General features: G+C 48.9%; 1 protein-coding gene across 3 annotated transcripts in view; it reads right to left on the reverse strand.

Moving 5' to 3' along the window:
• Positions 1–26,322, reverse strand: part of LOC139229547 (transcription factor COE3-like) — a 729,200-nt gene that overhangs the window by 62,750 nt on the left and 640,128 nt on the right. For all 3 annotated transcript variants that reach the window (XM_070861097.1, XM_070861096.1, XM_070861098.1), the window contains one exon: positions 7,932–8,020. In XM_070861097.1, the coding sequence (XP_070717198.1) occupies positions 7,932–8,020 (89 nt within the window). The remainder of the gene's footprint in view (positions 1–7,931; positions 8,021–26,322) is intronic.

Consider the following 26,322-nt stretch of genomic DNA (forward strand, 5'->3'; position numbering starts at 1 on the left):
AATGCAGCACTTTACTCGGAACTCCTACTCGGCAAGCGAGCCCCAGATGGACCGAGGAAACGTTTCAAGGACACCCTCAAAGCCTCCCTGATAAAATGCAACATTCCCACCGACACCTGGGAGTCCCTGGCCAAAGACCGCCCTAATTGGAAGAAGAGCATCCGGGAGGGCGCTGAGCACCTCGAGTCTCGTCGCCGAGAGCACGCAGCTACCAAGCGCAGGCAGCGGAAGGAACGTGCAACAAACCAGTCCCACCCACCCTTTCCTTCAACCACTGTCTGTCCCACCTGTGACAGAGACTGTAATTCCCGTATTGGACTGTACAGTCACCTGAGAACTCACTTTTAGAGTGGAAGCAAGTCTTCCTCGATTTCGAGGGACTGCCTATGATGATGACTTGATTAAAACCTGTTACATCTCTAACTTTAAAGACCTGACAGCGTTATTTGAAGAGTGGGGATCAGGCAGAAACATTGGCCAAAATTTTCCCATAAAAAGAGATGGGTTTGGAGCGTGGGAGCAGTTAAATTGTTGAAAATGTGATTCCCACCTGATCCCGCCCACTTCCGGTTTCCCCGGAGGCGGGACAGGGGGCGCGTGACCACCCGCTGCTAGGGGGTGTGACCTCAATATAAATATTGTAATGAGGCTGCCTGCCTCCATTTTCTTTGGCAGCAGCCTCCCAAACCCACGACCGCTACCACCTAGCAGGACAAGGGCAGCAGGCGCATGGGACCACCACCACCTCCACGTTCCCCTCCGAGTCACACATTATCCTGAGTTGGAAATATATCGTCATCCTTTCATCGTCGCTGGGTCAAAATCCTGGAACTCCCTCCCGAACAGCACTGTGGGAGCATCTTCACCACACGGACTGCAGCAGTTCAAGAAAGTGGCTCACCACCCCCTTCTACCCTACGTAAACTAGAGGTGATCTAGTTGCCCGTGTCCTAACTCGCCTAACTCGCACCAAATCCCATTCACCCATCACGCCTGCGCTCGCTAACCTCCAGCTGGCTCCTGGTTAAGCAACGCCTCGATTTCAAAATTCTCATCCTTATTTTCAAATCCCACCATGGCCCTCGCCCCTCCCTTTCTCTGTACTCTCCTCCAGCCCCATAACCACACCCCCCCCACCTCCTCCCTCCCCCACGCCCCCCGAAATGTCTGCGCTCCTCTAATTCTGCCCTCTTGAGCATCCCTGATTATAATCACTCCACCATCGGTGGCTGTGCCTTCTGTTGCCTGGGCCCTAAGCTCTGGAACTCCCTCTCTAAACCATTCCGTCTCTCTTTCGTCCTTCAACTCGCACCTTAAAACATACCTCCTTGACCAAGCCCCTGCGCTAATTTCTACTTATGCGGTTCAGTGTCAAACTTTTATCACACAACACTCCTGTGAAGCACCTTGCGGACGTTTCACTACGTTAAAGGCGCTATATAAATACAAGTTGTTCTTCTTCTTCTTCTCCTCCTCAAGGGCGATTAAGGATGGACAATAAATGCTGGCCTTGCCAGCGATGCTCACATCCCGTGAATGAATTTAAAAAAAAGACTGCCACTCTCCTTGACATCAGCTAACACAGACCAGAGCATCCATTTTGCTGGTCAGTATAGCTCCCGTTCAGCTTGTCGGCACTCAAAGTCTGCACACATCCCAGCATTGTCTATGGATCGGCAGTCCTGATACCATATCATGTTGGGGCGAACACTTACTATCGCCATTCTTCCAAACATTATATTAAGAGCTCTTACTATATTAATATAATAATAATTATCTCCTGAGGGAGATGGGAATCCTGAGCTAAAACAATTAAGAGGAAAATTGTAAAAATTCATCTGTGACCCCCTTCAGGACTTCAATATCAGCAAAACGCCAAGAGATTATTAAAACCCAATGTACAGCAGGTAATTAAACAATCTTCAATCTTTTATAGCAATAATATGATGTATTATTTAATAAGTTATATCATAAACTGAGAGACTGGGCGGTGCAATGGATTAGCAATCTGTCTTTTAATCTCCGGAGCCTGGCTCTGAATCCAGCCGAGACTGACGTGATGGAAAGAAAAAAAGAATGAAGGAAAGAGAGAAAGAAAAGAAGGAATGAAAGAAAATGAAGAAGAGAGGAAAGATAGAGAAGGAAATCTGGAATAAAAGAAGGGAAGAAGAAAGACGGAATGCAAGAAGGAAAGAAAGAAAGGAAGGAAAGGGAAAGAAGAAAGAAATTAATTGAAGAAGAGAAAGACGGAAGAAAATGAATAGGAAATAAAGAAGACATGGAGAAAGAAAAAATTGCATTTATAGAGCGCCTTTCACGACATCACAAAGCGCTTTACAGCCAATTAAGTACTTTTGGAGTGTAGTCACTGTTGTAATGTAGGAAATGTGGCAGCCAATTTGCGCACAGCAAGCTCCCACTAACAGCAATAAGCCTATGCCCAGATCATCTGTTTTTAGTGACGTTGGTTGAGCGATAAATGTTCTTGGTCTTCCTCAAAGAAGTGCCTTTAATAGGAACGTTTAACCTGAGAGAGCAGATGGAGCCTTAGTTTAAAGTCTCACCGGGAAGATGGACCCCAGTTATTTACAGTGCACATTAATGATTTAGATGAAGGAATTGAATGTAATATCTCCAAGTTTGCAGATGACACTAAGCTGGGTGGCGGTGTGAGCTGTGAGGAGGATGCTAAGAGGCTGCAGAGTGACTTGGACAGGTTAGGTGAGTGCGCAAATGCGTGGCAAATGCCGTATAATGTGGATAAATGTGAGGTTATCCACTTTGCTGGCAAAAACAGGGAGGCAGAATATTATCTGAATGGTGCCAAATAATGAAAAGGGGACGTGCAAAGAGACCTGGGTGTCATGGTACATCAGTCACTGAAAGTTGGCATGCAGGTACAGCAGGCGGTGAAGAAGGCAAATGGCACGTTGGCCTTCATAGCGAGAGGATTTGAGTACAGGGGCAGGGAGGTGTTGCTGCAATTTTACAGGGCCCTGGTGAGGCCATACCTTGAATATTGTGTTCAGTTTTAGTCTCCTAATCTGAGGAAGGACATTCTTGCTATTGAGGGAGTGCAGCGAAGGTTCACCAGACTGATTCCCAGGATGGCAGGACGGACATATGAAGAAAGACTGGATCAACTGGGCTTATATTCACTGGAATTTAGAAGAATGAGAGGGGATCTCATAGAAACATAACATTCTGATGGGATTGGACAGGTTAGATGCAGGAAGAATGTTCCCGATGTTGGGCAAGTCCAGAACCAAGGGTCACAGCCTAAGGATAAGGGATAAGCCATTTAGGACCGATATGAGGAGAAACTTCTTCACTCAGAGAATTGTGAACCTGTGGAATTCTTTACCACAGAAAGTTGTTGAGGCCAGTTCGTTAAATATATTCAAAAGGGAGTTAGATGTGGCCCTCACGTCTAAAGGGATCAAAGGGGTATGGAGAGCAACAGGAATGGGATACTGAAGTTGCATGATCAGCCGTGATCATATTGAATGGTGGTGCATGCTCGAAGGGCCGAATGGCCTACTCCTGCACCTATTTTCTATGTTTCTATGAAGTCAAAATCCTCTTTCAGGATCACCAATGCTCTCCAAGAAAGTCCCAACACAGCTGTCCATGTGAACGCTGGTGTTAACATAAGAACATAAGAATTAGGAGCAGGAGTAGGCCATATGGCCCCTTGAGCCTGCTCCGTCATTCAATAGGATCGTGGCTGATCTTTGACCTCAACTTAGTGTAAAGGGTGTCGCAGTTGTGTGGGGCGGACTGGTTGGGCTGGGTGCTCTTTGCCTTTCCGCCATTGATCATTGTTCATAGGTTTATATGTAACCTTCAGGGCTGCTGACTGAGGGCCGTGGGGTTCTTTGTCGGCCGGCACGGACACAATGGGCCGAAATGGGCTCCTTCTGCGCTGTAAATGTAACTCTAATTTCCCACCCGATCCCCATATCCCTTGACTCTCCTCGAGTCCAAAAATCAATCTATCTCAGCCTGGAATATACTCAACGATTCAGCATCCACGGCCCTCTGGGGCAGAGAATTCTAAAGATTCACCACCCTCTGAGTGAAGAAATCCCTCCTCATCTCAGTCTTCAATGACCGACCCCTTAACCTGAGACTGTGCCCCCTAGTTCTAGACTCTCCAGCCAGGGGGAAAACAGTCTCTCAGCATCTACCCTGTCAGGCCCTCTCGGAATCTTATATGCTTCAATGAGATTACATAAAATAGCAGCCGTTTACTTTTCTGAGTGAAGGAAGGGCCAATATTTTGAAAGAAAATAAGAAAAAAAAAGTAGTCATATTTTTGCAAAGTTGTGCTTTATCTGGAATGAGAATAACACAAAGGAATCTCAACAAATCCACAGCTTCCTCGTCCATATACAATAACTACATGGCCAGAGAATGAATTAGCTCCATTTCGCTCTTTCTTATGCCAACCTTATTTTTCTCTGTGCCCTGTGGGATATGTTCCTCTTTGGGATATGACTTTGGTTTACGTGCAAGAATGACCTATTTTTCATCAAACTCTCGGCAATGGGTTTCTCCAGTATTTCAGTGTTGTTCCACAGTCGAGCTGAAAGGATGCCTTTGGCCTCACTAGGAGGCACAGAGAGACTTAGAAACATAGAAACATAGAAAAATAGGTGCAGGAGTAGGCCATTCGACCCTTCAAGCCTGCACCGCCATTCAATAAGATCATGGCTGATCATTCCTTCAGTACCCCTTTCCTGCTTTCTCTCCATACCCCTTGATCCCCTTAACCGTAAAAGCCATATCTAACTCCCTCTTGAATATATTCAGTGAACTGGCATCAACAACTCTCTGCGGCAGGGAATTCCACAGATTAACAACTCACTGAGTGTAGAAGTTTCTCCTCATCTCAGTCCTAAGTGGCCTACACCTTAACCGAAGACTATATCCCCTGGTTCTGGACTTCCCCAACATCGGGAACATTCTTCCCACATCTAACCTGTCCAGTCTCGTCAGAATCTTATACGTTTCTGTGAGATCCCCTTTCATCCTTCCAAACTCCAGTGAATAAAGGCCCAGTTGATCCAGTCTCTCCTCATATGACAGCCCAGCCATCCCTGGAATCAATCTGGTGAACCTTCGCTGCACTCCCTCAATAGCAAGAACGTCCTTCCTCAGACTAGGAGACCAAAACTGAACACAATATTCCAGGTGAGGCCTCACTAAGACCCTGTACAACTGCAGTAAGACCTCCCTGCTCTGATACTCAAATCCCCTAGCTATGAAGGCCAACATACCAGTTGCCTTCTTTACCGCCTGCTGTACCTGCGTGTCCACTTTCAGTGACTGATGAACCATGACACCCAGGTCTCGTTGCACCTCCCCTTTTCCTAGTCTGCTGCCATTCAGATAATATTCTGCCTTCGTGTTTTTGCCCCCAAAATAGATAACCTCACATTTATCCACATTATACTGCATCTGCCATGCATTTGCCCACTCACCTAACCTGTCCAAGTCACCCTGCAGCCTCGTAGCGTCCTCCTCACAGCTCACACCGCCACCCAGTTTAGTGTCATCTGCAAACTTGGAGATATTACATTCAATTCCGTCATCTAAATTGTTAATGTACATTGTAAAGAGCTGGGGTCCCAGCACTGAGCCCTGCGGTACTCCACTAGTCATTGCCTATCATTCTGAAAAGGACCCGTTTATCCCACTTTCTGCTTTCTGTCTGCCAACCAGTTCCCTATCCACGTCAGTATATTACCCCCAATACTTTGATTTTGCACAACAATCTCTTGTGTGGGACCTTGTCAAAAGTCTTCTGAAGGTCCAAATACACCACATCCACTGGTTCTCCCTTGTCCACTCTGCTAGTTACATCTCAAAAAATTGCAGAAGATTCGTCAAGCATGATTTCCCTTTCATAAATCCATGCTGACTTGGTCCGATCCTGTCACTGCTTTCCAAATGTGCTGCTATTTCGTCCTTCATGATCGATTCCAACATTTTCCCCACTACTGATGTCAAGCTAACCAGTCTACAAATACCCACTTTCTCTCTCCCTCCCTTTTTAAAAAGTGGTGTTACATTAGCTACCCTCCAGTCCATGGGAACTGATCCAGAGTCGATAGACTGTTGGAAAATGATCACCAATGCATTCACTATTTCTAGGGCCACTTTCTTGAGCACTCTGGGATGCAGACTATCAGGCCCCGGGGATTTATCGGCCTTCAATCCCATCAATTTCCCTAACACAATTTTCTGCCTAATAAGGATATCCTTCAGTTCCTCCTTCTCACTGGACCCACTGTCCCCTAGCACCTTCGAAAGGTTATTTGTATCTTCCTTTGTGAAGACAGAACCGAAGTATTGGTTCAATTGGTCTGCCATTTCTTTGTTCCCCATTATAAATTCACCTGAATCCCACTGCAAGGGACCTACATTTGTCTTTCCTAATCTTTTTCTCTTCACATATTTATAGAAGCTTTTGCAGTCAGTTTTTATATTCCCTGCAAGCTTGCTCTCGTACTCTATTTTCCCCCTCTTAATTAAACCCTTAGTCCTCCTCTGTTGAATTCTAAATTTCTCCCAGTCCTCAGGTTTGTTGCTTTTTCTATCCAATTTATATGCCTCTTCCTTGGCTTTAACACTATCCTTAATTTCCCTTGTTAGCCACAGTTGAACCACCTTCCCAGTTTTATTTTTACTCCAGGCAGGGATGTACAATTGCTGAAGTTCATCCATGTGATCTTTAAATGTTTGCCATTGCCTATCCACCGTCAACCCTTTAAGTATCACTCGCCAGTCTATTCTAGCCAATTCACGCCTCATACCGTCGAAGTTACCTTTCCTTAAGTTCTGAATTAACTTTTTCACTCTCCATCTTAATAAGGAATTCTACCATATTATGGTCACTTTCCCCCAAGTTTGGCCCGGTGGGCCAAACTAAAGTAAATGTGCAGTTCACAGCGTCCTTCCCCTTTAACTGAACGGATGTGGTGACCCGTCAGCGCAGCGCGGGTGACTCCGAATGACGTCCGCCCCGCTTCAAGGGCTCTTCCACCCCTCAACCCCGCCTGGAATCAGAAAATCGCTCGATTCTCCGCCCCGTGGATTGGGGTGGGCAAACATCCTCAGAGACGGTAGGTGCATCTACTTTTAGTCAGGGGTGCAATTTAGGCTCCGATGTTCAGGCACATTAGGGACAAAAATCCAGTGTTATTCTGGCACAATCCCATTGTGGATCTGGCGGGAATACGGCAGGATGGCAATGAATTCAGCCAAGGCCCAGATGCAACATCTCCCAGCCTTCTCTGCAGGGCCTTGGGTCATTCGAATACACCACAATTCGCTCATGTGAAAGAAAGCAGCACCTGCATTTATATAGCGCCTTTTATGAACACCAGGCGCCCCAAAACGCTTTACAGGCAATGAAGCATTTTTTAAGAGTGTAGTCACTGTTGCAATGTGGGAAACGCGGCAGCCAATTTGCACACAGCAAGCTCCCACAAACAGCAACGTGACAATGGCCAGTTAATCAGTTCTTGGGATAAATATTGGCCAGGACACCAGGGATAACTCCCCCTGCTCTTCTTTAAAATAGTGGCCGTGGGATCGTTTACGGCCACCTGAGAGAGCGGACGGGGCCTTGCTTTAATGTCTCATCCGAAAGACGGCACCTCCGACAGCATAGCTCTCCCTCAGCACTGCACTGGAGTGTCAGCCTAGATTTATGTGCTCCAACGTCCCACAATTCACTGATGTACCCCTTCACCCCCAACAATTCCTGTAATTGTGTGCGCTCAGTGACTGATGACCTATCTGAGGTCCCATGACTGTTGTGATGCCCAGTTAATCTGGGTGCTTGCAATGCTATGCTTTAACCAGTGAACGAATACATATATGTATATATACATATATATAGATATAGATAAAAATCTGACCTTGGGTAATCGCTCAGGGTCCCCTGGGTGCCGTGGGATAACTTTTTGTAGCCGCTGGAATCCATAGTCAATGGTGGGTTCATTCAATGCTGCGGAGGTAGAGGGGAACAAGAGCAAGTCAGTCAATGGCAACGAGGGAGATAAGAGAGAGATAAAGGAGACAGTTGCAAAGACCAAGATTAGTTACAGTTGGATGAAGCTGGTCAGTGTATGATAATGGCAGGGTATTCAATGGCAGGGGTGGGACACCACAGCCAACCCAATGCTGCCTCCGACCAACATCTGCACCTGCACGTGACTAGACAGTGAATCCCAGCTCAGGATTCTGAGGCCAATTGTAGGGGCCTTATCACTGCCAGTCAGTGTTCTCGCTCAGGCCAACATCCCCAGCATCGAAGCACTGACCACACTCGACCAGCTCCGCTGGGCAGTCCACATCGTCCACACGCCCGACGCGAGACTCCCAAAGCAAGCGCTCTACACGGAACTCCTACACGGCCTAGGTGGGCAGAGGAAACATTTCAAGGACACCCTTAAAGCCTCCCTGATAAAGTGCAACATCCCCACCGACACCTGGGAGTCCCTGGCCAAAGACCGCCCCAAGTGGAGGAAGAGCATCCGGGAGGGCGCTGAGCACCTCGAGTCTCGTCGCCGAGAGCATGCAGAAACCAAGCGCAGGCAGCGGAAGGAGCGTGCTGCAAACCAGACTCCCCCACCCACCCTTTTCCTTCAACCACTGTCTGTCCCACCTGTGACAGAGATTGTAATTCCCATATTGGACTGTTCAGTCACCTGAGAGCTCACTTTTGGAGTGGAAGCAAGTCTTCCTCGATTTAGAGGGACTGCCTAGGATGATCATCATCATCACTGCCCCCAACTGAAGTCAGCAGAGCACAGATCAGTGTCAGACGTGGCTCAGTGGGTTGCACACTCACCTCTGAGTCAGAAGGTCGTGGGTTTGATTCCCAGTCCCGAAACTTGAACACACAATCTAGGCTGACGCTCTTAGTGCAGTGCTGAGGGAGCTCTGCACTGTCAGAGGTGCCGTCTTTCGGATGAGACCTTAAACCAAGGCCCTGTCTGCTCTCTCAGGTGGATGTAAATGATCCCATGGTGCTATTGCAAAATAGAGCAGGGGGAGTTATTGCCAGTGTTCTGGCCAATATTTCTCCCTTGACTAACATCACAAAAACAGATTGTCTGGTCATTATCACATTTTGGAAGCTTGCTGTGCGCAAATTGGCTGCCGCATTTCCTACATTACAACAGTGACCACATTTCAAAAGTACTTCCTTTGATGAAAGGCGCTTTGGGTCATCCTGAGGTCATGAAAGGCACTATATAAATATAAGTCATCCTCCCTATCTCTGTAATCTCCTGCAGCCTCACAAGCCCCCCCGAGATGTCTGCGCTCCTCTAATCCTGCCTCCTTGAGCATCCCTGATTATAATCGCTCAACCATCGATGGCCTAGCCTTCTGTTGCCTGGGCCCCAAGCTCTGGAATTCCCTGCCTAAACCTCTCTACCTCTCTACCGCTCATTCCTCCTTCAAGATGCTCCTTAAAACCTACCTCTTTGACCAAGCATTTGGTCGATTGTTCTAATTTTTATCTGATAATACTCCCGTGAAGCGCCTTGGGACGTCATATAAATGAAAGTTGTTGTTGTTCTTTCTTTTTTTCTTTCAGACTGAACATGGTGCATTGCTGGTCTGCGTTGAGCAGTTCCTCACCGGAGATTGCAATTACTAATGGTGTTCAGTGGGGGACGATCATTCAGACCCCATCACAAGCTTAATATCTGTCCCTAATATCCACAGGAAGATATAGAAGAGTCATCGGACCTGGGCTTCCGATTGTCGGGTTGGTTTAGTTGGTAGCGCTCCCCTCTCTGAGTCAGAGGTTATCATAGAATCATACAGGATGGAAGGAGGCCATTCGGCCCATTGTGCCTGTGTTGGCTCTTTGGTACCACTATCCAATTAGTCCCACTCCCCTCTGCTCTTTTCCCTATATCTGCAGCTGGGTGGGCTATTTGAGCAAGATGTGGGGGTAGGGGTTGCAGATAACTGGGCCTGGGAACTGTCCTCCAGAATGAGTTGGCACCGTCAGGAGAGAAAAACAGAATAGACTTGCATTTCTATAGCGCCTTTCGCGACCATCAGACGTCTCAAAGCGCTTTACAGCCAATGAATAACTATCTGGAGTGTAGTCACTGTTGTAACACAAGAAATGCGGCAGCCAATTTGCGCACAGCAAGCTCCCACTAACAGCAATGTGATAATGACCAGATAATCTGTTTTTTTTGTTACATTGATTGAGGGATATATATTGGGCCAGGATACCGAGAATAACTCCCCTGCTCTTCTTCAAAATAGTGTCGCGGGATCTTTTACGTCCACCTGAGGGAGCAGACGGGGCCTTGGTTTAACGTCTCATCCGAAAGACGGCACCTCCGACAGTGCATCACTCCATCAGTATTGCACTGGGAGTGTCAACCTAGAATTTACGTGCTCAAGACCCTGGATTGGGACTTCAGTTAAACTCTATCTCTGACAGTGCGTCACTCCATCAGTATTGCACTGGGAGTGTCAACCTAGAATTTTTGGGCTCAAGTCACTGGAGTGGGAGCTGAACCCACAAACCTCTAACACAGAGGCGTGGCCAGTACCCACTGAGCCATGGCTAGCCCAGCTGGAAAAAAGGGAAAATAGGAAACAGAAAGCAAAAGGAACAGATGAAGAAACAGTCTCTCTGAATAACAGACTCAGTTCACTGGTTTGAGGCCCCTCCTAGCTGGGGTTCATCTACATAAAGTGAAGATAAGCCTGAATCCCAGAGAGGACCCAGCAGTGATCCCTACACAGCCAACAAACAGCAAAATGGACGATCGAGGTGTTTATTAGTGCAGAGGAGCTCTTGCGGATATCTTACATTTTTCATTTTGGACACGAGCCTGTCGTTGCTGCGTAAAGAAAATCTGGGCAATGCCACACTAGAACCACCCTGTAGAGGCCGGGCCCAGCCTAGGGTATGAGCTGTGGCTCAGTGGGCAGCACTCTCGCCTCTGAATCAGCAGGTTGTGGGTTCAAGTCCTACTCCAGAGACTGGAGTACATAACTCTAGGCTGACACTCCAGTGCACTGCTGAAGAAGTGCTGCACTGTCAGAGGTGCTGTCTTTCAGATGAGATGTTAAACCAAGTCTGCCCCCTTAGGTGGACGTAAAAGATCCCCATGGCTCTATTTTCAAAGAAGAGAAGGGGAATTTTCCCTCGGTGTCCTGGGCCAATATTTATCCCCCTCAATCAACATAACAAAAACAGATGATCTGGTCATCATCGTCATAGGCAGTCCCTCGGAATCGAGGAAGACTTGCTTCCACTCTTAAAATGAGTCCTTAGGTGGCTGAACAGTCCAATATGAGAGTCACAGTCCCTGTCACAGGTGGGACAGACAGTGGTTGAGGGAAAGGGTGGGTGGGGAGTCTGGTTTGCTACATGCTCCTTCCGCTGCCTGCGCTTGTTTTCTGCATGCTCTCGGCGACGAGACTCGAGGTGCTCAGCGTCCTCCCGGATGCTCTTCCTCCACTTAGGGCGGTCTTTGGCCAGGGACTTCCAGGTCTCAGTGGGGATGTTACACTTTACAGGGAGGCTTTGAGGGTGTCCTTGTAACGTTTCATCTGCCCACCTTTGGCTCGTTTGCCGTGGGGGAGTTCCGAGTAGAGCGCTTGCTTTGGGAGTCTCGTGTCTGCTTGTGGGAGCTTGCTGTGTGCAAATTGGCTGCTGCATTTCCCACATTACGACAGTGACTACACTCCAAAAGTACTTTATTGGCTGTAAAGCGCTTTGAGACGTTCTGAGGTTGTGACAGGCATTATATTAATTCAAGTATTTCTTATTTTTCTGCTCAGTTATGCAATTACATTTTCTAGAGATGGATCTAAACAATAAAGACCTTTAACATATTTGGTTTAAGAAGACAATTAAAAAAATTTAGCTGGATTATAATTGGATATTTCGAGGCCCAGAAGAGGCGAGGGCCCAGGGGCAGAACGGGCCGGCCCACACTGCGATATGTGTGCGCACTAGGTCCGTGCAGCAGAGCAGGTCTCTAGTTAGTCTTGGTTAATCCTTGCCACTGGATAAAGACCTAGATCTGTCAAGCCCGTGTGGTGGCTGGTGTACAACGGTCACCAAATGTTAAGAAAATCCACGCACAGGCATCTTCCACCCCCTCAATTGGAGTTCAAGCCTGGAACATCGGGTTCGTTCATTGAAACACCTATGAACTCTTGTGAATGCAAGTCATCCTCGTTCAAGGATCCGCCTATGATGATGATGCATTATCTCATTGCTGTTTGTGGGAGCTTGCTGTGTGCGATAATTGGCTGCCACACTTCCGACAGTGCAGCACTTCAAAAAAAATATGTAATTGGCTGTAAAGCGCTTTGGGACGTCCTGAGGTTGTGAAAGGCGCTATATAAATGCAAGTCTTTCTTTCCTTCATAACACTATGCACTGTGCTTAGCCTCAGTCGCTCAGAAGAATGAAGGGGCTAAGTGGGCCAGGGAGAGAGAAGGGGCTAAGTAGGCCAGGGAGAGAGAAGGGGCTAAGTGGGCCAGGGAGAGAGAAGGGGCTAAGTGGGCCAGGGAGAGAGAAGGGGCTAAGTAGGCCAGGGAGAGAGAAGGGGCTAAGTGGGCCAGGGAGAGAGAAGGGGCTAAGTGGGCCAGGGAGAGAGAAGGGGCTAAGTGGGCCAGGGAGAGAGAAGGGGCTAAGTGGGCCAGGGAGAGAGAAGGGGCTAAGTGGGCCAGGGAGAGAGAAGGGGCTAAGTGGGCCAGGGAGAGAGAAGGGGCTAAGTGGGCCAGGGAGAGAGAAGGGGCTAAGTGGGCCAGGGAGAGAGAAGAACTGGCACAGAAACACTCTGGGATGGAACTCGGGAGTGTTTACCGTGAACAAACTGACAAACAGACTAGGGCGAAATTCCTCTGATTGCTATTTTAATTAAGTCATTAACCCGTTAGATTGACATTGAATTAATGTCTTTGTTAATGGTGATTAGAAAGATTTTGCAAACTCATTACGAGGAGTGCACAGAGTGATTTCGAACACTTCAAGTACCGGATAGAACTCAAAGGAGATGCACGATTCAGCCAGAAGGAACAAAGAGGGACTGACAGCAAAACTGGCCATTCATAGCCAAGTCTTGCTCTTTATAAGCACCAGCACTAGAATAAAAAACATTTATTTTTACAAGTAACATTAAATGTATTTTTTTGTTGTATAAAACAACATATTAAAACATGAACTCCTCAAATTCTCTGCGGTAGCTTTGAAAGCAAGAAATGTATATATAATATATACTGACGTGTCACCCTGAGCTCAGTTGGTTGTTGAGAGGCTGTTTCCCCTGGAACCAGAGGTCACAGTCTCAGGGTAAGAGGTCGGCCATTTAGGACTGAGGTGAGGAGAAATTTCTTCTCTCAGAGGGTGGTGAATCTTTGGAATTCTCTACCCCAGAGGGCTGTGGATGCTTAGTCGTTGAGTATATTCAAGATAGAGATTGATAAATTTTTGGATTCTAGGGGAATCAAGGGATATGGGGATTGGGTGGGAAAGTGGAGTTGCGCTCATCTATGGAGAAGATCAGCCAAGATTTCATTGAATGGCGGAGCAGGAACAAACCTGATCCCTGGTTTGTGGGACCAGGCACAGCAAGGTCCCACAAACAACAACTGGTTTCAGTGATATTGGTTGAGGGATAAATATTGGCCCAGGACACCGGGGAGAAGTCCCCATCGCTTCAAAACAGTGGAGTGGTAACTTTTTACCTCAACCCGAGAGGGCAGACGGGGCCTCGGTTTAAAGTCTCATCCGAAAGACAGCACCTCTGACAGCGCAGCACTCCCTCAGCACTGCATTGGGAGCATCAACCTGGATTTTGTGCTGGATTGAGACTTGAACCCACAACCATTCTGCTTCAGAGGCAACGGTGCTGCCCACTGAGCCACAGCTGAGGCCAAATGGAATGTCGGAGCAGCCTCAAGGGGCCTACTTCTGTTCCTATGGTAACAGAGATGCCAATCCGTTGAACCTAAACCTCCCTTAAAATGGCAGGAAGAGGATCTGATCCGAGTGCCATAAACCCAGATGAGGTGAGGCGGTGGTTTTGACTGACAGGCGAAACGGAGCTTAGCTACCTAGGCCTCAAGTAGACCGCTTCCCTTTCCGGGCAAGGAATGCAATACCTCCTGACTAAACATCTCCCATTCTGTCCCCAGCCCCCCCACCCCGCCTGCATGGTGGAAACAATTTCCATCTTTATGTAATGCATATTCGAAATGTGTGTGTAGTATGAAAAAAAAATGCTCCCATAATCAGGCCATTAATCACAACAAGGCTGTCAGAATTGACTTTGGGGACAATTTGTCAAGCAAGTTGCTCACTCCAGTTTGTCAAGTACAGATCTTGTACTCGCTATAATGATTGACACTCCAAATATAAGCAAGTTGAATAGCTTGTTTACACTAATATGCATAACTCGCCGTTTCATGAATAACAATCAGATGTGCTCCCCCTGCGTGCACACACACCTTTACAAAGATCGCAGCTCAGTCAGCTCACTGCAAATACTCTTTATTGCTCGAATTACAATATTTGCTTTCTATTCAAACACCCTTTGCAGTACATTTACCTCCAAGAGCTCTGTGCTAAATCAAATTGATTTAAGGCAGATTGTTTGCACTGAGTAAAGGGTGCTGAAGCTCAGGACTGTTACTTGGGCTGTTCCATCCAGCAACATGCCTGATTACATCCAAATGGCTGATTTATTTCTCTCACCTATTTAAATATTTACGCTGACTCTGGTCTCTCCCCTCTCTCTTTGCCTTGCACTCTCTGTATGTCTCGCGCTCCGTTTTCCATTGTTGTCCATCTCTCTCTCTCTTTCTCTCTGGCTCGCTCTAAGTCTTTCTTTTTCCTCTATCTCGCTCCACGTACGTCCGGATGCCCCAACAGAAACTTGCACTTATATAGCGCCTTTTAATATAGTACAACAACCGTCCCAACGCGCTTCACAGGAGCGTTGTGACACCGAGTCGCACGAGGAGATATTAGGGCAGGTGACCAAGAGCCTAGTCAAAGACGTAGGTTTTTACGGAGCGCCTTAACGGAGGGGAGAGGGGTGGAGAAGTGGAGAGGTTTAGGCAGGGAGTTCCAGAGTTTAGAGCTCAGGCAGCTGAAGGCACGGCCACCCATGGTGGGGTGAAGGAAATCGGGAATGCAAAAGGCCAGAATTGGAAGAGCGCGGAGTTCTCGGAGGGCTGCCGGGCCTCAATAGGCTCGAGGGGCGTCAGTGGCCTACTCTTGTTCTGATGTTCCTGGAGGAGATTACAGAGATAGGGAGGGGCAAGACCGTGAAGGGATCTGAACAAAAGGATGAGAATTCTGATATCAAGGGGCTGGTGGACTGGGAGACAACGGAGGTCAGCGAGCACAGGGGTGATGGGGAAACGGGACTTGGTGTGAATCCGGATGCAAGCAGCAGAGTTTCGGATGAGCTGAAGATGATGGAGGTTGGAAGGTGGGAGGCCGGCCAGGAGAGCGTTGGAATAGTCGGACCTGGAGGTAACAAAGGCATCATCGTCATCATAATAGGCAGTCCCTCGGAGTTGAGGAAGACTTGCTTCCACTCTAAAAATGAGTTCTTAGGTGGTTGAACAGTCCAATACGGGAATTACAGTCTCTGTCACAAGTGGGACAGACAGTGGTTGAGGGAAAGGGTGGGTGGAACTGGTTTGCCGCAAGCTCTTTCCGCTAACTGCACTTGTTTTCTGCGTGCTCTCAGTGACGAGACTCGAGGTGCTCAGCGCCCTCCCGGATGCACTTCCTCCACTTAGGGTGGTCTTTGGCCAGGGACTCCCAGGTGTCGGTGGGGATGTTGCACTTTATCAAAGGCAAGGATGAGGGTTTCAGCAGCGGATGAGCTGAGGTTGGGGGCGGAGGCGAAGGACATTACAGAGGTGGAAGCAGGCAGTCTTGGTGATGGAGAGGACATGCGGTCAGAAGTTCCCTCTGCCTCCTTATCTCAGCTAGGCTGTATCTGTGCCCCGCACTGCACTCCCTTTCCCTCTGTGGTGTTTTTCCCTCTGCCGCGATCGGTGGGACGGCGGTTAAAGACTCCATTCCTGCCGATGGCAGTCACGTGGTTCTGGCAATGGTTGAGGTCCATCCATCAGGGTTCGTTGGTCCACCTGATAACCTGTCCCTGGGCACGGTGCCAACCACTGGTGGGTGAACCTGTTGGGCAGCCAATGGAACCCGCTGAGGTGAGCGAAATAAAACTTTCCTTCGAGATGCCAGGAGGGGCAGGAGGAGGCCATTGGAGCAGGAGGAGGCCATTGGAGCAGGAGAAGGCCATTCAGCCCCTCGAGCCCGTTCCAACACTCATTTAGATCATGGGTGTTCCGTATCTTAATTTAATTTACCCACCCTGATTCCATCCTTTAATACTCAACAAAAATCTACCAATCTCAGTTTTGAAGTTTTCAATTGACCCCCCCAGTCTTTTTGGGGGGAGGGAGTTCCAGATTTCCATCACCCATTGTATGAAGAAATGTTTCCTGACATCACCCCCTGAACAGCTTGGCTCTAAATTTAAGGTTTGTCACCCAGAGGGTGGTAGGGGTCTGGAACTCACTGCCTGAAAGGGTGGTAGAGGCAGAAACCCTCACCACATTTAAAAAGTACTTGGATGTGCACTTGAAGTGCCGTAACCTACAGGGCTACGGACCAAGAGCTGGAAAGTGGGATTAGGCTGGATAGTCTCTTTAAGAACATAAGAAATAGGGACAGGAGTAGGCCACCTGGTCCCTCGAGCCTGCTCCGCCATTTAATGCGATCATGGCTGATCTGATCATGGACTCAGCTCCACTTCCCTGCCCGCTCCCCATAACCCCTTATCCCCTTATCGTTTAAGACACTGTCTTAAATTTATTTAACGTCCCAACCCCCACAACTCTCTGAGGCAGTGAATTCCACAGATTTACAACCCTCTGAGCGAAGAAATTTCTCCTCATCTCAGTTCTAAAAGGGCGGCCGGCACGGACACGATGGACCAAAATAGCCTTCCGTGCTGTAAATTTCTATGATTCTATGCCTCCTTGTTCTAGACTAACCTCCATCAGAGGAAATAGTTTCTCTCGATCTACCCCATCAACTCCTTTAATCATCTTAAACACCTCAATTGGATCACTCCTTAATTCTTCTACACTCGAGGGAATACAAGCCTTGTCTGTGCAACCTGTCCTCATAATTTAACCCTTTCAGCCCCGGCTGTTAGGACCCTAGGGGAGAACTCATTTCACTTCTTGGGAAGACACAGGGGCGGGAGGTGAGTGGTAGATCTTCAATCTCCATGTAAATGGACAAACAGGATCTCGGTTTAAGATCCCTTCAGTGTCAGCTGTGGCCCAGTGGGTAGCACCCTCGCCTCTGCGGCAGAAGGTTGTGGGTTCAAGCCCCACTCCAGGAACTTGAACAAATCTAGGCTGACATTCCCAGTGACGTACTGAGGGAGCCTCTGCTTCACTGGCAGAACTGCTGCCTTTTCGAGGAGACGTTAAACCCAGACTCTCTCTCAGGTGGACGTAAAAGATCCCACGGCAACTATTTTGAAGAAGGGTTCACCCCGGTGTCCTGGCCCAATATTTATCCCTCAATCAACATAATTGATTATCTGGTCATTATCACATTGCTGTTTGTGGGAGCCTGCTGTGCGTATTGTTCCCACACGACAACAGTGACCACAATCCAATAAGTACTTCATTGGCTGTAAAGCACTTGGAGACGTCCGGGGGGGGGGGGTCGTGAAAGGCGCTATATAAATGCAAGTCTTTCTTTCTTCCCACCTGCTCCGAAAATAAGGATGACCTTAAAAAAAAAGGTTCACCAAACGCTTTCTGTTTTTCACAAAGACACGAAGCCCCTGTAAATAAATGGCTTCAAGAGGAGACGATGTAGACGAGTGATAGCCAGTGAGACGCAAACCCACGCGGGCCTTCCCGAGCGGTGCTGGGACCAAGAGGTTTCATTCAGCTTTGCTGTTAATTTATTCCCCCGTACAGTCTTGTGAAATAGAATATTGTGAAAACGCAACTGCATTATCTCCTTTGTGTAAGCGTCTGCTCAGTGGCTCGTGAAAGGGCCCTGAGAAAATCAATACCAATTACCTCAGAGTGCCATGACGCTGATTTCTCCAATTGCAGCATATGTTTGTGCAGAATCAGGCAATCCATCTTCATATCAGCTAAGTAATGCGTCGAGGGTGAAAGGTCAACCGAGCTTCTCTCCACCACCGCCCCCCGCCGACCTCCCACCCTCTTACAATTACCTCGCTAGGAGGAACAGGAAAGTGTTTATTGATTGGCCTGAATGTACTGGAATCTACCAATCAGGAACGGGATGTGGTGGGGGGGTGGGCAGAGGAGATGGGCAGAGGAGATGGGATTGAGTCATAGTTGGGTGTGAATAACTGGCAAAATTCGGTGCACTTTTATGCTTCTGGCCGGCAGTTTAATAAGAACATAAGGAATGGTTTAAAAGGTAGATATTTGACTCAAGTAGGATAATCCACATCTAGAGGTGTAATCCGCCCTCATTTTACTTCACATTCTGGCTCTACCAGATTTAAAAATTCTCATCCTCGCCTCCCACCCCACCCCCCTGCCCACCCCCACCCATCCCCCCGCCCACCCCTCTCCCTATTTCTGTAATATCCTCCAGCCCTGCAACCGATGCCCCCTCTGATTTATTTTTGGGCCACACTGCCCCTTTAGCGGGCTGTTAGCCCATTCAGAATTCCGTGCATGCCCGTTTTTCCCCCCCCCCCCCATTATAAAGCCGGTGAGCCAGCTGCACGGGACCTCCAGACCGCTGTCCGACCGCACAGCTTAATGGGGACGTTGCCTACAACCCTCCGAGATCTCTGCGCCCCTCCAATTCTGGCGTCGAGCACTTCCCCGATTGCAATCGCTCCACCATTGGTGGCCGTGCCTTCAGCTGCCTGGGCCTCAAGCTTTGGGATTCCCTCTCGAAATCTCTCCGCCTCTCTCTTCTCAGTTAGGACCGAGCTCTTTGGCCAAGCTCTTTGTCACCTGTCCTAATATCCTTATGTGGCTCGGTGTCAAATTGTGTCCGATAGCGAAAGCCTTGGGATGTTTTACAATGTTAAAGGCACTATATTTATGCAAGTTGTTCTTGTTGCAAAAGGTGATGCAGTATGTGTCTCTAAGGGAGGAGCTTTTCTGAGGAGGGGTTGTGGGGAGGTGGGGTGTGGGGAGTGGGGAGGTGGGGTGTGGGGAGGGGGTGTCGGGAGATGGGGTGTGGGGAGGTGGGGTATGGGGAGGGGGTGGGGAGAGGGGGTGTGGGGAGGTGGGGGTGTGGTGTTGGGAGGTTGGGTGTGGGGAGGGGGTGTGGGGAGGGAGTGTGGGGAGTTGGGGTGTGGGGAGTTGGGGAGGGTGGAGTTGGGGAGGGGCGATGACGGGAGGGGGGTGTGGGGAGGGGGTGTGGGGGAGGAGGAGGGGGTTTGGGGAGGGGGGTGCGGGGAGGAGATATGGGGAGGGTGTTGGGGAGGGGGGCTGTCGGGAGGGGGTTGTGATGAGGGGATATGGGGAGGGTGTTGGGGAGGGGCCTGTCGGGAGGGGGGTGTGGGGAGGGGGATGTGGTGAGGGGGTGCGGGGAGGAGATATGGGGAGGGGGTTGGGGAGGGTGTATGTCGGGTGGGGGGTGTGGGGTGGGGGGTGTGGGGAGGGGGGTGTAGGGAGGGGGTGTGGGTAGATGGACATGTGAGGAAAGAAAAATACTTGCACTTACATAGCGCCTTTCACGACCACCAGGTGTCTCAAAGTGCTTTACAGCCAATGAAGTACCTTTGGAGTGTAGTCACTGTTGTAATGTGGGAAACGCGGCAGCCAACTTGTGCACAGCAAGCTCCCACAAACAGAAATCTTTCAACGACCAGATAATCTGTTTTAGTGATGTTGATTGAGGGATAAACATTGACCAGGACACCGGAGATAACTCCCCTGCTCTTCTCCAGGAGGTGTGGTGTAGGGTCCGGGGTCCAAGAAACAGAAAGGTAGAAATGGGGAGCGAGTGGCATTCTGCAAAATCATACCCGGAAACTCGGTGCAGTGGCTGTAGAGGAGGATGACAAGATGTTCAGGCCAAAGCTGCTGCTGGTCACATAAGAAATAGGAGCAGGAGTAGACCATACGGCCCCTCGAGCTTGCTCCGCCATTCAATAAGATCATGGCTGATCTGATCATGGACTCAGGTCCACTTCCCGCCCGCTTCCCATCGTTTAAGGAACTGTCTATTTCTGTCGATTCAACGACCCGGCTTCCACAGTTCTCTGAGGCAGCGAATTCCACAAATTTACAACCCTCGGTTTTAAATGGGCGGCCCCTTATTCTAAGATTATGACCCCCTAGTTCTAGTCTCCCCCATCAGTGGAAACATCCTCTCTGCATCCACCTTGTCAAGCCCCCTCATAATCTTATACGTTTCGATAAGATCACCTCTCATTCTTCTGAATTCCAGTGATTAGAGGCCCAACCTACTCAACCTTTCCTCATAAGTCAACCCCCTCATCTCCGGAATCAACCTAGTGAACCTTCTCTGAACAGCCTCCAATGCAAGTATATCCTTTCGTAAATATGGAATCCATAACTGCACGCAGTATTCCAGGTGTGGCCTCACCTATATCTTATATAGCTGTAGCAAGACTTCCCTGCTTTTATACTCTATCCCCTTTGCAATAAAGGCCAAGATACCATTGGCCTTCCTGATCACTTGCTGTATCTGCATACTATCCTTTTGTGTTTCATGCACAAGTACTCCAGGTCCCGTTCTATTGCGGCACTTTGCAATCTTTCTCCATTTAAATAATAACTTGCTCTTTGATTTTTCCTGCCAAAGTGCATGACCTCACACTTTCCGACATTATTCTCCATCTGCCATATTGTTGCCCACTCACTGAGTCTGTCTATGTCCTTTTGCAGATTTTTTGTGACCTCCTCACACATTGCTTTTCCTCCCATCTTTGTATTGTCAGGAAACTTTGCTACGTTACACTCAGTTCCTTCTTCCAAGTCGTTAATATAGATTGTAAATAATTGGGGTCCCAGCAATGATCCCTGCGGCACCCCACTAGTTATTGATTGCCAACCAGAGAATGAACCATTTATCAGACAGCACAGAAGGAGGCCATTCAGCCCATCGTGGCTGTGCCAGCTCTTTGAATGAGCTGTCCAATTAGTCCCACTCCCTTACTCTTTCTCCATAGCCTTGAAAATGTTTCCTTTTCAAGTCTATATCCAGTTAACTTTTGAAAGATACTCCTCATTTCCCCCTCTGGCTCTTTTTGCCAACTGTCTTATTATTAAGGTCACGTCTATTTGCAACAGCAGATTTCTGATTGGTCAGCTTGGAGGACAAGACACGCCCAGCGTGGAATGTGTTACCAGATCCTACCTGCCTAAGTAATCAAGTACTTTGCAATGTGCAATTCGAGCTGTTCATTCTGACTGCAGGGTCCAGGCAGAGATCACAGAGAATAGGCAGGGATCACCCTTGCAGGTTAGGACATTCTCCCACCCTACAAACAATTGGCAGACCTTTCCCAAGAGTTATCAACCTTCTCCTCATACCCCCACCCCATCCCAAGTTTCTGACCGTTTCGCTCCCCTCCCGAGTGCCTGATCTCTCTGCCTCCCCTCCCGCCACCCCCAATAGCTGGGACATTGTGTGTGGGTCACAGATTGTTAACAGGCTTATTGAGTATGAAGTGAGTGGTGACAGTATGATGGCTCCAGATTTCATCCAGTCCAATGATCTCACTTGCCACACACGCAGCGAGCTTTCTGAGAAATCCACCAGGTCTCGGAGGAGGAGAAGGAGAGCATGGTGCGGATGTAAAGGGGGTGAGCTTGGAAGAATGTGATCGTCTTACCATCTGAATCACATTCTCGCTCTCACCCCCCCTCCCTTTAGATCTGCATCACATTCTTCCTCCATTCCCACTGTGCTCTCCGTGCTCTTTATCATCCCCCCCCCCCGAGTTCCTGATTTCCCCACCCCCTCTGAGCTCCTCTCTCTACCCCCTCAGATCTCCTCTCCTCCAATCTCTCTCTCCCTCTCCGCTTTGAGCTCCTCTCTATGCTCCCCTCCAATCCTTTATCTCTCTTCCCCTCCAATGTTCTCTCTCTCCCCCACGATTCCTCTCCCCGCCCCCCCCCCCCACTCCGATCTCTGATCTCCGACCCTCCGATCTCCTCTCTCCTCCCCCCCCTCCGATCTCCTCTCTGCTCTCCCCTCCGATCTCTTCTCTCCTGCCCCCTCCGATCTCCTCTCTGCTGCCCCCTCCGATCTCCTCTCTCCTGCCCCCTCCGATCTCCTCTCTGCTCCCCCCTCCGATCTCCTCTCTCCTGCCCCCTCCGATCTCCTCTCTGCTCCCCCCTCCGATCTCCTCTCTCCTGCCCCCTCCGATCTCCTCTCTGCTGCCCCCTCCGATCTCCTCTCTCCTGCCCCCTCCGATCTCCTCTCTGCTCCCCCCTCCGATCTCCTCTCTCCTGCCCCCTCCAATCTCCTCTCTCTATCACCCTCCTCTCTCCTCTCTCCTCCCCCCTCCAATCTCTTCTCTCCTCCCCCCCTCCGATCTCCACTCTCCCACCCTCCGATCTCTTCTCTTTCCACCCTCCAATCTCCTCAGTCCTACCCCGCCGATCTCCGCTCTCTCCCCCATCCCCCCTCCGATCTCTTCTCTCTCTCTCTCCGCTATCCATTCGATTCCCTCTCTCTCCCCTTTTCATCCCTGAACTTCCCTACCCCCATCCCCCCCGCCTCTTGCCCCCTCCCACCGACCACCAACGGTTGCCCTGACCTTCTCCGCACGGAGCTGAGGGAAGTGTGGCCCACGATGCAGACCACAGCGGTGGGACACTGCACATGCGCAGCTCCGGTATACAGTGCGCAGGCGCAGAAGGAGCAAAGGTGTTTGTGCAAATAATTACAGCGCACTGTTAACGATCAGGTTTATGCTGTGAAATACAGCTAACACATCTGGAAAAGAGATAAAGCTGTGTGTTCCCCAACACCGTCAGTGTTCCCCTGCTCCCACAGTCTTCAAACTTTTAAAATCCAAAATTGGCATCACTCAATCACTCATCACAGGCAGTCCCTCAGGGTCGAGGATGACTTGCTTCCACACTCAAAATGAGTACTCAGATGATTGGTAGAAGATGCCTGTGCGTGAATCTTTTTAACGCGGTGAGCCCGTTGCACACCAGCCACCACACGGTACTTGACGGAGCAAGGTCTTGGTCCAGTAGCAAGGGGATCCAAGACGACTGGAGACCAGGCTCCACCGCATGTGTCAATACACACACACAAACTCAAACATACTCCGACCATCCTCCTTCCTCCCTCCTTCCCACAGGACCTCTCTCTACGTGGAATTCAGAGTACGCAATGTGAGCCTCACAGCCTCCCAATTGGCCTGTGCTGCACCTTCCCTTGGTCTTGTCCACGCTGCTCCACCTCTGGGCCTTTGTTACCTCTCGAGTGGACTATTCCAATGCACTCCTGGCTGGCCTCCCACATTCTACCCTACGTAAATCACTACCTCTCAACTGTCAGCTGTGGCTCACTCCCACCTCTGATGACAGGAGGTTGTGGATTCAATTCCCAGTCCAGGGACTTGAGCACAAAAATCTGGGCTGACACTCCCAGTGCAGTGCACCTTCACCTCATGGACTGCAGCAGTTCAAGAAGGTGGTTCACCACTTTCTCGGGGCAGTTAGGGATGGACAATAAATGCTGACTTTGCCAACAACACCCAAAACAAAAACTTAACTGGGAATGGTAAAATAACTTACTTAGAAAGGGAAAAATATGCTTTTGATTTGCCCCAAAGACCGTATTATTATTATTTATATACCTTGCACTGCCCACCTGTGCTATTTGGGCCCGAGGTTAGTTAAATTGTTATATATGCAGACTATGGTGTACTCTCTGTGTAGTCACTGTTTAGTTGCATAAGATGGAGACTTGTTTACCTGATGTACTACACTATGTATATACTATGCTGGCACCACTAGAGGGTGCAACTGGTGGAGACCGAGGTTTCCTGCCCTGGTGGCAGAGGCTGTATAAAAGGGGAACCACCATGCTTGTGCCTCACTCTGCAGTTATGAATAAAGGACCAAGGTCACTACAGTTTGAGTACAACACATTGCCTCGTAGAGTCATTCATGAGGACATAACAAACATAAGTAACCCACCCTCAGGCTTCTGACAATAGATCCTTGCACCCAGCTGTGCCTGAGAGTACAACGCAAGTCGAATCAGTGTCTAAAATGTTTTTTTAAGGTGCTATCACGTGAACATGGTAAGGTCCCCTCACCCTCTCCTCCCACCCAAAGAACATACAGCAATTGCTATGAGGAAACAGGCTCTTGGGCCTAACCAGCCTGTGTTGGTGTTTATTTTACACACAGGCAGTGGTCCTTATCCCATATCCGCGTCACTTTAACCACCTCTCCAACCTCTTCATTCATTGTTCAAAATCATGAAGAGTTTTGATCGAGTAAATCTGGAGAAACTGTTTCCAGCGACTGGAGGGTCAGTCACCGGAGGACACAGATTAAAATATAATTGGCAATAGAACCAGGGGCGACATGAGGAACAACATTTTTATACAGCGAGCTGTTGTGATCTGGAACGCAATGCCTGAAAGGGTGGTGGAAGCAGATTCAACAGTAACTTTCAAAAATTAATTGGATATACACTTTAAATTTGCAGGGCTTTAGGGAGTGAGACTAATGTAGTAGCTCTTTCAAAGAGCCAGCACATGTATGATGGGCCGTATGGCCATCTTCTGTGCTGTATTATTACAGGTTTCTACGCAAGATAAAAGTTCACGGGGCTGAGGGTAATATATTAGCATGGATAGAGGATTGGCTAACAAACAGAAAACAGAGTCGGGATAAATGGTTCATTCTCGGGTTGGCAATCAGTAACCAGTGGGGTGCCACAGGAATCAGTGCTGGGACCCCAACTATTTACAATCTATATTAACGATTTGGAAGAAGGGACTGAGTGTAACGTAGCCAAGTTTGCTGATGATACAAAGATGGCAGGAACAGCAATGTGTGAGGAGGACACAAAAAATCTGCAAAAGGACATAGACAGGCTAAGTGAGTGGGCAAAAATTTGGCAGATGGAGTATAATGTTGGAAAGTGTGAGGTCATGCACTTTGGCAGAAAAAAATTAAAGAGCAAGTTGTTATTTAAATGGAGAAAGATTGCAAAGTGTTGCAGTACAGCGGGACCTGGGGGTACTTGTGCATGAAACACAAAAGGATAGTATGCAGGTACAGCAAGTGATCAGGAAGGCAAATGGTATCTTGGTCTTTATTGCAAAGGGGATGCAGTATAAAAGCAGGGAAATCTTGCTACAGCTATCATCATCATAGGCAGTGCCTTGGAATCGAGGAAGATTTACTTCCACTCCTGAAGTGAATTATTTGGTGGCTGAACCAATACGAGAGCCACAGACTCTGTCACAGGTGGGACAGACATTTGCCAAGGGAAGGGGTGGGTGGGACTGGTTTACCGCGCACTCCTTCCGCTGCCTGCGCTTGACCTCTTCACGCTCTCAGCGTTGAGATTCAAAGAGCTCAATGCCCTCCCGGATGCACTTTCTCCACCTCGGGCGGTCTTCGGCCAGGGACTCCCAGGTATCAGTGGTGATGTTGCACTTTACCAGGGAGGCTTTGAGGGTGTCCTTGTAACGTTTCCGCTGCCCACCTTTGGCTCGTTTGCCGTGAAGGAGCTCCGCATAGAGCACTTGCTTAGGGAGTCTCATGTCTGGCATGTGAACTATGTAGCCAGCCCAGCGAAGCTGATCGAGTGTGGTCAGTGCTTCAATACTGGGGATGTTAGCCTGGGCGAGGACACTGATGTTGGTGCGCCTGTCCTCCCAGGGGATTTGCACGAATACAGGGTTTGATGCGGCCACCCTGGAATACTGCGCGCAGCTTTGGTTTCCATATTTACGAAAGGATATACTTGCTTTGGAGGCAGTTCAGAGAAGGTTCACGAGGTTGATTCCGGGGATGAGTGGTTTGACTTATGAGGAAAGGTTGAGCAGGTTGGGCCTCTACTCATTGGAATTCAGAAGAATGAGAGGTGATGTTATTGAAACGTATAAGATTATGAGGGGGCTCGACAAGGTGGATGCAGAGAGGATGTTTCCACTGATGGGGGAGACTAGAACTAGAGGGCACGATCTTAGAATAAGGGGCCGTCCATTTAAAACTGAGATGTGGAGAAAT

Source organism: Pristiophorus japonicus, chromosome 2 (genome assembly GCF_044704955.1).
Source record: "Pristiophorus japonicus isolate sPriJap1 chromosome 2, sPriJap1.hap1, whole genome shotgun sequence".
NCBI lineage: Eukaryota > Metazoa > Chordata > Chondrichthyes > Pristiophoridae > Pristiophorus > Pristiophorus japonicus.